Below are 14,231 nucleotides of genomic sequence, written 5' to 3' on the forward strand. Positions count from 1 at the left end.
TAGTTCGAAGCCCTGGGCTTGCCTGGTCAGGGCACATACAAGAAACAACTACGAATTGATGCTTCCCGCCTTCCCCTTTCTCTCTCTCTCCTCTCTCTAAAATGAATAAATAAAATAATTTTAAAAAAAATTTAGAATCATTTTCCTGGCCCTGGCTAGTTGGCTTAGTGGATAGAGCATCAACCTGGCATGCAGACATCCTGGGCTTGGTTCCCAGTCAGGGCACATAGGAGAAGCAACCATCTGTTTCTCTTCCGCTCCCTTTCTCTCTCTTCCCGGTTTGCAGCCAGTGGCTTGATTGGTCCAAGTGTCATTCTCAGGTGCTGAGAATAGCTCAGTTGACTTGAGCATCAGCCCCAGACAGGGGTTACCAGGTAGATCCCAGTCAGGGTGCATGCAGAAGTCTGTCTCTCTATCTCCCCTCCTCTCACTTAAAAAAAGAAGAAGAAAGAAAGAAAAAAAAAAAGAATCATTTTCCCATTAAGGGCTATTCTATTCTATTCTGCAACTTTGCAAACTGACAATTCAAGTATTCTGTCTCACCTTATGCTAACTAACCCTTGGTTTTCAGTGATTCTGGATGAATTGGAATTTGCTGTAGGGTAGTTCAGAACTTCAGAACTTCTTACTCTATTCCCACCCTGCCAACCCGCCCCCACCCTTCAAAAGCCCACACTCCAGACCTTGTTGCTGTCTCAGGAAGCTGTGAGTCTTTGTGGGGATTCTCTCTCTCTCTTCCTTTCCCTTTTTCTGGTTTTAGCTAGTTTGCACCATTTAGGAGAACCTACATTTGCAGATGCTACATTTACTTTGGAGGAGTCACTACCCCTAAGGTTCTGCTACGCAGCTGCCTAACTGTCTATTAGAAGTGATAAGATGGAGGCAAGCTGTGGGCCAACTGAATCACTCACAAATTAAGGATTGATTTATTAAAGTGATTGAAACCTACAGCTTGATTACAAGTGTCAACATATAAATTCTTGGCTGAGCTTCTGTCACTCCAAGGCTCATAAATTCAAATGATTTATTAAATGCTAATTCATAATGTTCATCTACAAACACTAATAACAGGTTAAGGTGAAGATTGGGGTCCAAACAAGTTCGTAATTAGTCTTGACAAGGGATGGAATGTAGGACTCCACCCATTTGCTAGTTTTTCTTTTTTGTAGTTGCTTCCTGTAGTTCAGCTTCGGCATCTACAAAATGTTGTTCATGGCAATAAGTTGGAATCCCTTGTACTTCCAAGCATTGGTAGGGAGGACGCTGATGTGGAGTCTGTAATGCTGAAACACACTATAGTCCTTTCCACTTGACACTGTAACAAATTACCATAAACTTAGTCACTTAAAACAACAGGAAGTTAGCCTGACCAGGCGGTGGTGCAGTGGATAGAGCATCAGACTGGGATGCAGAGGACACAGGTTCAAAACCTCAAGATTGCCAGCTTGAATGTGGGCTCATCAGCTTGAGTGTGGGGCCACTGGCTTGAGTGTGGAATCATAGACATGACCTCATGGTCGCTGGCTTGAAGCTCAAGGTCGCTGGCTTGAGTGTGGAATCATAGACATGACCTCATCATGGTTGCTGGCTTGAAGCCCAAGGTCGCTGGCTTGAGCAAGGGGTCACTCACTCTGCTGTAGTTCCCCGGTCAAGGCACATATGAGAAAGCAATCAATGAACAACTAAGGAGCTGCAATGAAGGATTGATGCTTCTCATCTCCTTTTCTGTCTGTTCCTATCTATCCCTCTCTCTCTCTTTCTCTGTCACAGAAAAATAAAATAACAGGAAGTTATTATCTTTCAGTTCTCAAGATCAGAGGTCTGAAATCAATTTCAGTGGGCTAAAATCAAGGTGTCTACAGGGTGTTCCTTCTGGAGGGTTTAGGAAAAGGCCCGTCTCTTTGCTGTTTCTGGTTTCAGAAATATTCCTTGGCTTGTGGACCTTTTCATCCATCTTTAAAGCCACAGTGTACTGACTGAGTCCTCATGCTGCCATTCCTAGAGGTAAATCATTCTACTTCTTCCACTCATAAAGACCCTTGTATTATACTGAGACAACCATGATAATGCAAAATAATCTCCACATCTCAAGATCCTTAATCACATCAGCAAAGCAGTCCCTTTTACTGTGTAAGTATATTCATAGGTCCCAGGGATTAGGATGTACACATTTTGAGAGGACTATTATTCAGTCGTCCACATCTGCCAAAATGCAGTTATGTTTCTTTTTTAAAAAATGATTTTGTGCTCTTTGAGCATCTGGATGAACAAGCAGAATCATATGCACATTTATTTTTAGAGTCTGAAACAAACATTTTACATTCATGTGTTTGTTTGTTTGTTTGTTAGGTGACAAATTTAAGAACATGATTTAGGCCCAATATTTATTATTGCATCAAAACCACCTCTCAGGAGTCTTCAGCCAGATAACAGCTCTGACCTTTCCCCACGTTACAGCAGATCCTCTCCTCTGGGTGGGAGCCGGGGTCAGCCCACCGCTGCAGGAGGGAGGAGACTCCTTTCTGCCCTACACAGGTCCCTGTCCTTCAGCCCAGGGAGGGGCAGGTCTGCATACCCACACCCATCACAGAGCAGGGTGTCTGAGGAAGGGCCCAGGAGCACATGAAAGGCATTGCCAGTTGGGCCAGGGATGCTTGGATGCTCTCTGGGATCTTGGATGTGAGGGAACATGGAACTTAGGGATCCATCAATGGGCCTGCAGCATTCCCAGGGAGAGAATGGAGGAAGAGTGGAGAGTTAAACTACTCCCTCCTTCTGTTCTCAGAAAGTAATGGAGACCCTTGAAAGAAATTTTTTAATGACAGAACTGCCATTGAATAGGAATAATCACCTTTAGAATTGGAAGTGACATTTGGTGTCTTGATCAATATCACCTCACGTCCCTCCTTTTTCAGTCTCCCTTTCTTTCTCTTCCGTGGACAAGTTACTTGACCTTCCTGCACATTGTTTTTGTGATTTGTGAGCTGAAATTAATTAGAGCACCTGCCTCACGGGTCACTGTAAGAGTTGAAAAGTTATTACAAGTACTTAGAACAGCTTGTCATGAGGTATCACTCAATAAATGTTGGCTGCTATTATTCTAGAAGTTTCCAGAGCTGGGACAGGATGTTTTCTGCAAAATAAAAAGAAGTTATTTCTCATTGAAAAATCAAGGCAATAGAGAGAATCTTCCATTAAGTTTTTTTTGTTGTTGTTGTTATTTTTTACAGAGACAGAAAGAGTGTCAGAGAGAGGGATAGATAGAAACAGACAGACAGAAATGGAGAGAGATGAGAAGCATTAATCATCAGTTTTTTGTTGCAATACTTTAGTTGTTCATTGATTGCTTTCTCATATGTGCCTTGACTGCGGGCCTTCAGCAGATCGAGTAACCCCTTGCTCAAGCCAGCGACCTTTGGTCCAAGCTGGTGAACTTTTGCTCAAATCAGATGAGTCCATGCTCAAGCTGGTGACCTCGGGGTCTCGAACCTGGGCCTTCTGCATCCCAGAATGACGCTCTATCCACTGTGCCACCGCCTGGTCAGGCCCATTAAGTTTTAAGTTAAATTTACTTTCTTGTGGAGTGTATGTTCACCAAAAAAAAAGGCAAAATGGCCCGACTAAATCCTCTATTGGTAGAACTCAGAGAAAGTTCTTGTATGGATGACTTTAGGGGCTCCCGGCCTTCTGTACCTGTTGTCTTTGCTGCTAAACCCCAGCCTGTCTGGGAATAAGTTAAAGCTTACGGGCTGCCCTGATGTTCACAGGACTCATAAAAGAAAGCTCACCCTTCTGAGAAAGAATGTGGTTAGCACCAGGAACTTCCCAGATCTGAACTGTGGACTTGAGCCCACAGGTGCACTTCATGAATTGGGACTGTTTGGGGGTGGCCTGTTTGGATTTGTTCACAAGTCCAAGTCAGAGGCTTTCTGAAAGCAATATGTTGTCTGACATAGTATATATATAGTCTGACCCATAGCCAGAGGTAGATTTAATGGCGGGTGTACCGGGCATGCACCCTGGGCCCCGACTTCTGAAGGACCCTGCAAAACCCCACCTTTATTTACACTTTTTCCTAAAGACAACAAGTTCAAGGGGCCCAATATTTTCTTCTGTTCCCGGGGCCTCAACTGACCTTAATCTACCTCTGCCCATAGCAGTTCTCAGGGAATTTACTTGAAAGAGCAGATTGGAGTAATTTTAATTAGCATATTTATTACATAGATGATAATGATTGCTTTGACAAAACTCAGTGTTCAAATAACTGTTTCCTTGGAGTCAGACTCCCTCCCAGTTGTAATCAGATTAATGGCAGTTTTGATGAAGACAGTGAAGTTCAGAACACCTTTTGTTTACCTTTTCACGCCTTTTGTATGAATGAACCCTGAAGGAAAGATTTCATTTTTGTTTCTTTTAGCAGCATGGGGAAAACATTTTTTTTTTTTTATTTACTCATGTAATGAATGAGGCATACACAGCAACTGGATGAGGGGAAGGGAGGCCACGGTGGTGGCCACGCGAAGGTTTGCCCTCCAGGAGTACCACACATACTCACAGATTAATCCTACCTGGTCACAAGAGCACCAACTGTGACCATCGCAGGCAACCAGACTTGTGAATATTTGTGCCACAGAGAACCGAAGTAAGGACCAGAGGGACTTCTGTACGTCCTTTTTGGAACCACTTTCTGAGTGGCACTTGAATTTTCCCCCCAAATGATCTTTCTAAATTGACATCATAGAAAGTATAAGGGGTCCTTGGGTTATGACAGTCTTGACATACGACGTTTCGAGTTTACGACACGAATGCCCATAAAAACTTTTAAAAAATTGAGACAGGAGTGTTTCGGCTTACACCATTAGCATCGTATTTACTGACTATGTGGGCGGGCTAGTTTGGTTTGTTGGTTGTTTGGTTGTGCACGGCGGGAGAGTACGCAGTAACACGGCATATGAGTGAGGGAGTTCACTTACCTACGCCATTTTGGACTGTTAAAAATGTTGTGTTAGGCTACGGTATGTTGTGACTTACACCAAAATTCAGGTTACGTCACTGTCGTAGGAACAGAATTATATTGTAACCCAAGGACCCCCTGTATGTCACTTTTAATGTAATCTTTGGGTGCATAAAACACTGTGCTCTTCTGATTCGAAACAAAAATGGAGGTGGGGGGAGCTTTGAAGGAGTCCATCTTGTTATGGACCTTGGGAATTCAACTCCAAACCCTTGCCTAATTCTCGATCCTGAACGTGGACCATAGATGTTACTCTGGAATGCAACTCAGATTCCCTTCCTGGAGGAAACTCTGAAAAGCCATTGCTCACACTCGTGGCTTTCTCTTAGAACTAACCTTAGTTCTTGCTTGTTAGTGTTTGGTTTTCCCTTTTCTTCATTGGGGATTGCTCTTATCATAACAAGCCACATTGTAGTTTAAGAGTTTAACTCTTAGCACTGTGTCTGCGATCTGGCGACATGAGTGATTTCTATGACCCAAACGACACCCCTGGCTGTTCCCTCCCTTCTCCTCTTTGGACTCCTGTTCTTCTTCCTGCTCCCTAAACATGGATATTCCCAAACAGAGCTCCGCCAAACACTTTCTCTTTTCATTCCCTCTGGAAGTCTCATCTTCTCACCATGGGTTAGGCTTAGTTGTAAGTCCTTTCCACCCTGTATTAGTTTCCTAAGGTTGTCATAACAAATTACTATATATAAACTAGGTGGCCTAGAACAACAGAAATCTATTCTGTCACAGTTCTGGAGGCCCGAAATCCGAAATCAAGTGTGGGAAAGGTTGGTTCCTTCTGGAGACCCCTGAGGGATATCTGTTAAGTGACTCTTTTTTCACTGCTGGTGGTGTCTGGCAACCCTTGGCAGTTTTTTGCTGTGGGTACATTCTGCGATCTCTGCCCTCATCATCGTGTGACATTTTCTCTGTGTGCATGTCCACATTTTCTTGTTTGAGAACACCATTGGATTGACTGGGGACTGTCTTAATCTAGTGTGATCTCATTGTAACTTGGTTACATCTTCAAAGACCCAGTTTCCAAGTAATTTCACATCCGCAGGCTCTGGGTGGACATGAATTTTTGCAGGATGCTAGTCAACCTAGACACATGGGTGATCTTATTTCATCCTCACAACAGCCTTATCGGCCCTGTTTTATATTAATGAAGAAATAGATAACTTCTAAATCTTCACCTCTACGATGTACAATTGTTAATGGACATCATAAGATGTTGCGCTGGCCCCTCAAGGTCAATGTTTCAAAAACAAACTTATTATTGCCCCTCCCTCCCCCAAAATGTGAAGGCCTATAACAACAACTCCAGAATGTCTGCTCAAGACAGTAAAAGGGTTCTTTGGGAAGGGCTGTTTAAAGCTGCTTTTGCCTAACACTTTACATAAGCTTAAACAAATGTGAATGGCCCATTTCTAAAACTGATGGGTACCATCACTGACTTGAAATAAGACAGCGGCAGGGGGAATAATAGATTTAAGAAAATACCTAGGAGGCAGATTTAATAGGTCTGGTGACCACTTGGATATGGAGGTAGACGGTGGACAGGTGCCAAAACTGTCTTTACTCGATTACAGGCTGGATAATAGGACTGTTTACAAAATAACAAAGTGTTTTGTTTTGTTTTGTTTTCTACAAGGGCATGGAGCTGCTTTGGTTGAAAAGGGGTGGGGCCTGTATTTTCTCCTTATCTTCCCTCCATGCGTGAATGTGCCTAATGCACTTTGGTAGAATATTAGGAAAGTTACTTATTTAGCATATTCTTCTAGCTCTAAATAAGAAAGTACTTACACTATTCCAGATACGTAGGTATCTACCCGATTTTAAAAGCTTTTACAAGAAGAAGGATCCTCATGGCCTCCTCCATCTTCCTTTCCTGGAATGGAACAGCTTTCTCGGCAGTGTGCTAAGCTTTACCTGTAATCTGAAAACAACCCTGAACTGCCTGACTCCTTTTGCCTCTGGTTTGTGGTCATGGGGTCTTGGATGTCCTTCCTGTTAGAAGACCCTACATCTTATGAGAAGAGCAGGTCTGGTTTCCTTCAGAGAGAGATTTGAGCTTTAACTCTTGGAGTGGTGCCTGCTCCCCAATAAATTTTATGGGTTAGGATGTGAGTCCTTCCTTTTCAACATTCCAAGAGGGAAAAAGAAAACTATATAAGCCATGAGGGAGCTGGCAAGACCTGTGGCCACAGGGCTGGCAAAGGGCAGAGCCCAGACTGGGTTCTTGGAGCTGGGCTCCTGGTGTCCCAGAGCTCAGCATTTACCCAGAGACAGAATAAGGTTCTTCAAGTTTAATTAAAAACAGGATGTCCCTGCTGGGCCTCTTATTGAGGTTGCTAAAAATAAAGTAGGGAAGTAGCCAGACCTCTGGGTGGTTTAATCCCATTAAATTGGGGTGGGGGTGGAATTGGAGCTAATAAAAGACATGATTTGTTTCAGATTGCTGTCTGGAGTGGTGTCTTTTCCCTCCCTGTGCCCCGTGGAGTCCTAGATTTTGACGCTCTAATGCAATCAGCTCAGGGTTGTGGATGCCGTGGGAAGAGAGCAAAGGGACAGACAATTCCCTAAGTGTGATTCCGCCGGGCTGTCTTCCACTTACTCACTCCTGGGACCACTGGGACTCCTCACCTCAGCTCTTTGCTCAGTGCTCTAGTCACCCACGTCATTGGCCTGGTTTTGTGTAATTTCTATCTGTGAGTTGATGCACATTTTAAAAACAGAACAAAACATCTAGTTGGAGTGCTCTGAGAGCCATTGGTAAATGTGAGCCTCCAGAGGAGCACTCACTTCCTCCTTGGCCCACGATGCACGTGGACAATAGCCTCTTGCTCCCTTCTGGAAGTCCCATTTGGAAATACACTCATATATAATATAAAGGCATCCTAGCTGGCTTTGTGTTTTTGTTTTTTCTTGTATCAATCTCTCCTTATTTCTCTGTCTGGACCCCACTCTTTTCACCTAATAGCTAAAGACTAAAATTCTTTGAGACTCAGTCGACTGTGAGAGCCTCATTTTCTAATACAAACTCATTTGTTTCCTTGGTCTTTCATTTGTTCAACCAAGAGTTTGAGAAAATAATCTCTGAATCATTACTCAATTGACTTCCCATCAGAATCCCATAATGATAATTTTATGAGGACTTTCATAACAGCAATCAGGGCATTACTAGAATCTCTATACCTGTCTAAATGGTGCTCGTAAGAAATGAGAGCTTTTGGTCTTCAATAGGGTGCCTCCTAAGCCCTGAGCCAGAGGATTGGCACAATATAAAATAAGAAAGAGTGTATCAGTCTTGTTGATAACTTAATCCCCATCACCTAGCACATAGTAGGCACTGTTGGGCAGATAGAGTATATTATGCTCACTTTGTTAAATATGACGCTGCCCATGAAGAGGCCGTTGCCCAGGTGATATTAATGTGTGTTGAGAATCCTTGTAGCCTGGGGCTTGGTTTTGGGATTAAGCCTTTCCCACCCTTTTTTGATGTAGGGTAGTACAATCCAATCATGCCTCAGAGAAGTGACTCTACTAGAGACATCCCTATTTTGTATATTGGATTAGAGGTTTTGTATATTGGATTGAAGCTACAATATAAAATGGGGGCATAACAGAGTTTGTGCTCTTGGTTCCTGAGGTTAGCATGAGAGAGCAGAGAGAGTAGAGCCAGCAGCGGCAGGAGGCCACGTGGAGGAGGCCAGGAGAAGCAGCCAAGATGGTGGAGTGCTGAGTGAGATGCCAGTTTGTGCAGAGTTTGTATCTGGGATAAGGAAGGAGATGGGGGACTGAGGAGAATAAAACTGGTGAGCTAGAAACCTTTGATTCTAGGAAACTTGGATAAGTCAGTGGCTTTGTGAGCACTGAATGTGATTGGGTTTTGGAGCCCAGTGTGTGTTTTTACTTGCCTGCCGGGTGCAAGCTAGGATTAAAGACTATGGCCCACCAGTATGTGGCTCCGTTGTTTCTTTACCGACTGTCCGAATCCAATGCGAACCTGCATGGGCTGGGCGGCTTTGATAGTGGCCCTGGCCGTGGCTCCTGGCTTTACAGGCACCCAATAAATAATTGTTAAATTATAAATAATCATTTTTTTTAATTCTCTCAACAGCATTGCCTGCAAATAAGAGAATAGAGGTGGATTTGGGAATTAGGTGTACATATAAAATTCAAATTTATTAATAGTTCCATCTTTTTGTTATTCATTGGAGAAATACAGCTGCCTCTCTGTTGTCTGTGAGGCCCCATTGGTCTGTCTCTACCTGCTCTGGAACCCCAACTCATGCCCCTGTGTGCACTTTCGGCCTTCTTACCCCTCCTCCTCCTCCTCAGGTGTCTATATGCATGTCTCCTCCGCCCGCCCCTCACTGAGCTCTGTGTTCTCTCCACATCTGCTTGGCCACCACTCCCCAAGATGCCTGCCCAAACTCCCCACAAGGCCCAGTTTCCCTACAAATGATCTCATAAAACCACACACCGCCCCTTGTAGCACTGCTCTCAACAGAGGTCTTACATTCATTTCTGTAATTATTTTAATAATGTTGGTCTGCTTTATTTAACAGTAAACACATTACAGCAAAGACAGGGTAGATAAGAAGGCCAAGTTATGCCTGACCAGGCAGTGGTGCAGTGAATAGAGCATCGGACTGGGATGCTGAGACCCAGGTTCAAGACCCCGAGGTCACCAGCTTGAACGTGGGCTCATCTGGTTTGAGCATAAAAGCTCACCAGCTTGAGCCCAAGGTTCGCTGGCTCAAGCAAGGGGTTACTCGGTCAGCTATAGCCCCATGGTCAAGGCACATATGAGAAAGGAACCAATGAACAACTAAGGTGTCGCAGCAAAATCTAATAATTGATGCTTCTCATCTCTTTCCATTCCTGTCTGTTTGTCCCTATCTATCCCTCTCTCTGACTCTCTCTTTGTCTCTGTAAAAGAAAAACAAAAAAAGGCCAGGTTATATATAATAGTTGATCAATAAACATTTGGTGAATGATGGAGTGAGTGGATGAATGACTGAGGATGGGGGGATGGAGTAAATGAAGATCCAACTGCCACCCTCACATCTAAAAGAAGCATGATCTGGTTAACTACACTTCAGGATAGGTGGAATGAAACAGTCCAGGAGAGGTTTAGATGGAGCCATTTGAGAGGAAGGAAGATGACACATAGCAGTAAAAGGAAAGAAGACCATGGAAGGCTTCCTGGAGGAGGGTAACAGTTTAATCAGCCCATAGTACATGGATAGGATTTCAAGGAGAGGGGAGAAGGGCAGGGGAACACTCAGATGACAAAAGAGTATAAACAAAACTGTGGTCCAAGAAACCAAGGTGTGTGTTGGACAGGTTGTCAAGCTCTCAACAACCTTTGCAAAGCATCTGATTTGGGAGAGGCCTCCTTTGGCCAGTTATAGGCACAAAGCAAGTGGCACCTAGAAGTACCATGTGAGATGACCTTACTGAAGCCAGAACAGACTCAGGGATGGAACAATGCAACCCCAGAAGTTGGGGATGCGTAACACAGTATCTTTAGGACTTTTGGCAAAATGTGAAGTTACGGTTTGCCCATTGGTGTTCCTCTCATATCAGCTCTGCAACTGGCTCTACAGCTTACACAATCTGGTGCGATACTGATATCTAGATACTATTTTTGTTATTTTCTTAAGATTCTTGGGCTTGTGAATTCACAAAACATCTAGATTATATAAGTTTGAAATTCCTGTGAGATGTGTGTGTGTATGTTCATCAGTTGGTGCCATTGAGTCCCTATAAACTGACTCAATAGTTAGAGAAAAACTTCCACATAGGAGAAAAGAAAGGGAAGGGAAAAGTGTTGGACCTCAACACATTGCTGGTGTGGAAAGACTTCTGCTTTCTACTCCTGTTACTAAATATATACCTGGCCCGTGTAATCTCAGCATCTTTTTTCCCATTTGTAAAAATAGCTCTAGATTTATAGTCTTTTTTACTTTCCCCCAAGGAACCAGGTGTCCCCAGTGGTGTGGCATGTGGCACTCTAACCCCAGCATAGGCGCTGCGTAGACCTGGGCTGGAGGGGACAGCAAGTAGGGGTCCAGAAAGAGGACAGGGCTCGCTTCTTGCCTCCAGAGCCCGCTTCAGTGAGCGTTTCTTGGGAAAGCTGACTGTGGCCAAGTTTATTCAAATGGCACCCATAATCCCAGAGGAGGCCACAGCTGTGAGCTTGACCTTCCCCCCAGATAAAATGACTATGGAGGCTGCTCTGGAGTGCAGTGAGGGTGTTGGGTGGGTTCAAGACAGACTCAGGAAGTCTCAGGTCAACACACTGGGTAAGTCCTTTTTTCATTCTTATTTTACCCCTGGACTAGAATATTTATCCCCCTTTCTCCAGAACATTCAGGGACTTGAGGCAGATTGATTCTAAAGACTGTAAAGCAGATTACTTCAGCCTGTATCATGAATTTTGCTTCCACATTTCCCATCTGGAGGCTACCTGACCTCAGCTGCCTCCTTTTCTTTCCTCCTTCCCGCTTATTTCACTGCACCTAGAATTTCAGAACTTTCCAGATCTTTGTGCCCATCCTCTGGCAAAAATCTACTTTTCATTTTTTTTAGGTGAGAGGAGGGGAGATAGTGAGGCAGACTGCCACATGCACCCCCATCAGGACCCACCTGGCAATCCCACCTGGGGCTGATGGTCAAGTACTGAGACATTTTTAATGCCTGAGGCTGATGCACTCCCACCAAGCTGTCCTCAGCACCCAGGGCCACGCTTGAACCAATCAAGCCACTGGCTGTGAGAGGGGAAGAGAGAGAGAAGGGGAAGAGTGGAGGAGAAGCAGATGGTCACTTCTCCTGTGTGTCCTGACCGGGAATCAAACCCAGGACGTCCATATGCCAGGCCAACACTACATCCACTGAGCCACCAGCCAGAGCAAATGTACTTTTTCTAAACCTCCTTTCTGAAGCTAAATTTCCCAAGGTGACTCTGACTAGCAAAGTCATGATCTGGGGATAAAAACAACTTTTTATTCTTCTCATATAAAAACTGCATCTGACAATGGAGGCCCCTACCGAGTACCCTGGGTGGGGGGAAGTCACAAAACATGGAGACATAGTTTCAGTACTGTTTACAAAACTTTCAGTAAGACTCTCTCTTGCTCATCAGATTTTAGAGGTTCCCGGTTTATCTCAAGCCTAAGACTGTGTAATTATTTAATCCAAAGCTTGCATAGCAGATTGTTTTCATTTTGGGGGTCTATTTGGGAGCTTATTGAGAAGGAATGTGAGACGATTGCCACATAAAGAGGAAGAGCATGGGACAGCTGGTGATGTCTGCCTGGGACAAGACAGGGCTCACACTTGCAGACTGTCAGGTGTTTGTCATTTTGAGGGACCTAACTAAAGACCACAACAGACACCAACCTGACCCTCTGGCATGAGTAATGTCATCAGCAGCCTTCTCCTGGCAGTGGGGTCCTCAGAACAGCGGCCTCGATATCACCCAGGAGCTGGTGAGAAATGCAGAATCTCAGGCTCCACCCCCCCTCAACCAACACGATTCTGCATTTTTACCAGATTCCCAGGGAAATTCATATGCACATTAAAATTGGACACACAGGAGTCCGGCGGGTCTTCCTGCCAGTTGGCACTCCTGAAGGTTCCCAGCGCTGGAGTGAGCTCTGCAGGCCTGCCTTCTCCATCAGCGACTGTGCATCCATTTTTCATAGCACACCAGCAGGGACAGGCCTGCTCCCTGTGTGGAGGGGGGACAATCCCTTCTCTTCACTCGTGTGTTGGGAGGCTCAATGATGGGGCTATGGTGTGCCAGTCCAGACTACGTTTGTATCTTCCCACTGTGTTGTTCTATTCCCAGGCAATCTATAAGATGGTTTCCTCCGTAATGAAAATGCCTGAAGATGAGTCAACCCCAGAGAAAAGGACAGAAAAGATCTTCCGCCAGATGGACACCAACAGAGATGGTAGGAAGCTGAGGCTGCTTTGCTTTGTTCAGAGCGGGGGCTGCTGGAGGGGCTGGGGCATCCAGACAGGGAAATGCCACTTGAGGACAAGATAATGGCCACAAGGACCTGGCTCATGGCCCTTTCTTTGTAAAAGTGGCTCATCCTGCCTGCTCCTTGGTGGTGTAGGACAATGAGGACCAGGGTGGAGACAGGCCCAGGTCACAGCAGGCTGGATCCCACAGGTCAGCTAATCAGAAAGTGTGGAGGGGCTTGGCATCATGCCACCCAGACCCCCATAGCATTCAATTCAGCTGGCCAGGTGGTTAGTAAGCTCTCCAGCACATGCTCTGTGTTGGGTTTCCTGAAGCAAAGTGGTGTCCCACGGTTGTTGAGTGGGTGAGGGTGGAAGGGGAGAGGTGGCCAGCAGGTTCCACCCTGAGGGAGCCCCTCTCAATTGAAACCCAACAAGCAGATGCAAAGCAAACCAAAGTGAAAAGGAAGATTGGATTTCAAACTCCAGAATAGATTTTAGATGTTGGGTCACAGTGTAAAATACAGGAGGCCCCACCAACTTTGAATTTTGGATAAACAATGATTGATTTTTTCCACAAGTATGCCCTAAGCAATATTTGAAACATATTTATATATTTTTTAAAAAACCCTGCTTGTCATTATTTGAAATTCAAAGTAACTGGGCATCTTGTATTTTCTTTGCCAAATCTGAACCCTATCTAGAGGTGGTACCTGGGTTTACAGTGCTGAGCCCAGAGCCCGGGTCTTAGTGAGCCCAAGTCCACTGTAGCCCTTGCTGTTCTGCTCACCTGTTCTGCAGGGCGTCCTCTGCAACTCTTGTCTGTGCTGAGCCAATGGACAGACTGAGAGAAGGCTGTGCAGTAAAGCGAGCCTCTCTCTGACCCACATCCTCTGGGAACCTGGGTTTTGCGGGGTGCAGACAATCTGCTTCGTTTCCTCCACGAAGCTGCCTTTGCATCCTAGGACATCTCATTTCCCTAAGGCACTGGATTCACAGCAAATAGCTTCATTGTTTAGCAGAAACTAAAAAACCACGGGATAATTTTGATAGTGAACTTGCTATCAAGAATTTCAAAATGTTAAACTGAACATTTTGCCCATGCTCCGAGAGGGACAGGTAGATGCGTATCCTGACCTGGGCCCAGCCACCTCTTTAGAATAGGGCTCAAGGAGGGGAGGAGACCCAGACAGGATAAAATCCTCACTGTGTGTTGCCTGCAGATGGGAAGTTAAGGTCCCCACTG

The 14,231-nt window shown here is 44.9% G+C and overlaps 1 protein-coding gene across 8 annotated transcripts in view; it reads left to right on the forward strand.

Moving 5' to 3' along the window:
• Positions 1–14,231, forward strand: part of NCALD (neurocalcin delta) — a 456,249-nt gene that overhangs the window by 437,748 nt on the left and 4,270 nt on the right. For all 8 annotated transcript variants that reach the window (XM_066265925.1, XM_066265926.1, XM_066265927.1 and 5 more), the window contains one exon: positions 12,867–12,972. In XM_066265925.1, coding sequence (XP_066122022.1) covers positions 12,867–12,972 — 106 coding nt within the window. The remainder of the gene's footprint in view (positions 1–12,866; positions 12,973–14,231) is intronic.

Source organism: Saccopteryx bilineata, chromosome 3, assembly GCF_036850765.1.
Source record: "Saccopteryx bilineata isolate mSacBil1 chromosome 3, mSacBil1_pri_phased_curated, whole genome shotgun sequence".
Taxonomy (NCBI): domain Eukaryota; kingdom Metazoa; phylum Chordata; class Mammalia; order Chiroptera; family Emballonuridae; genus Saccopteryx; species Saccopteryx bilineata.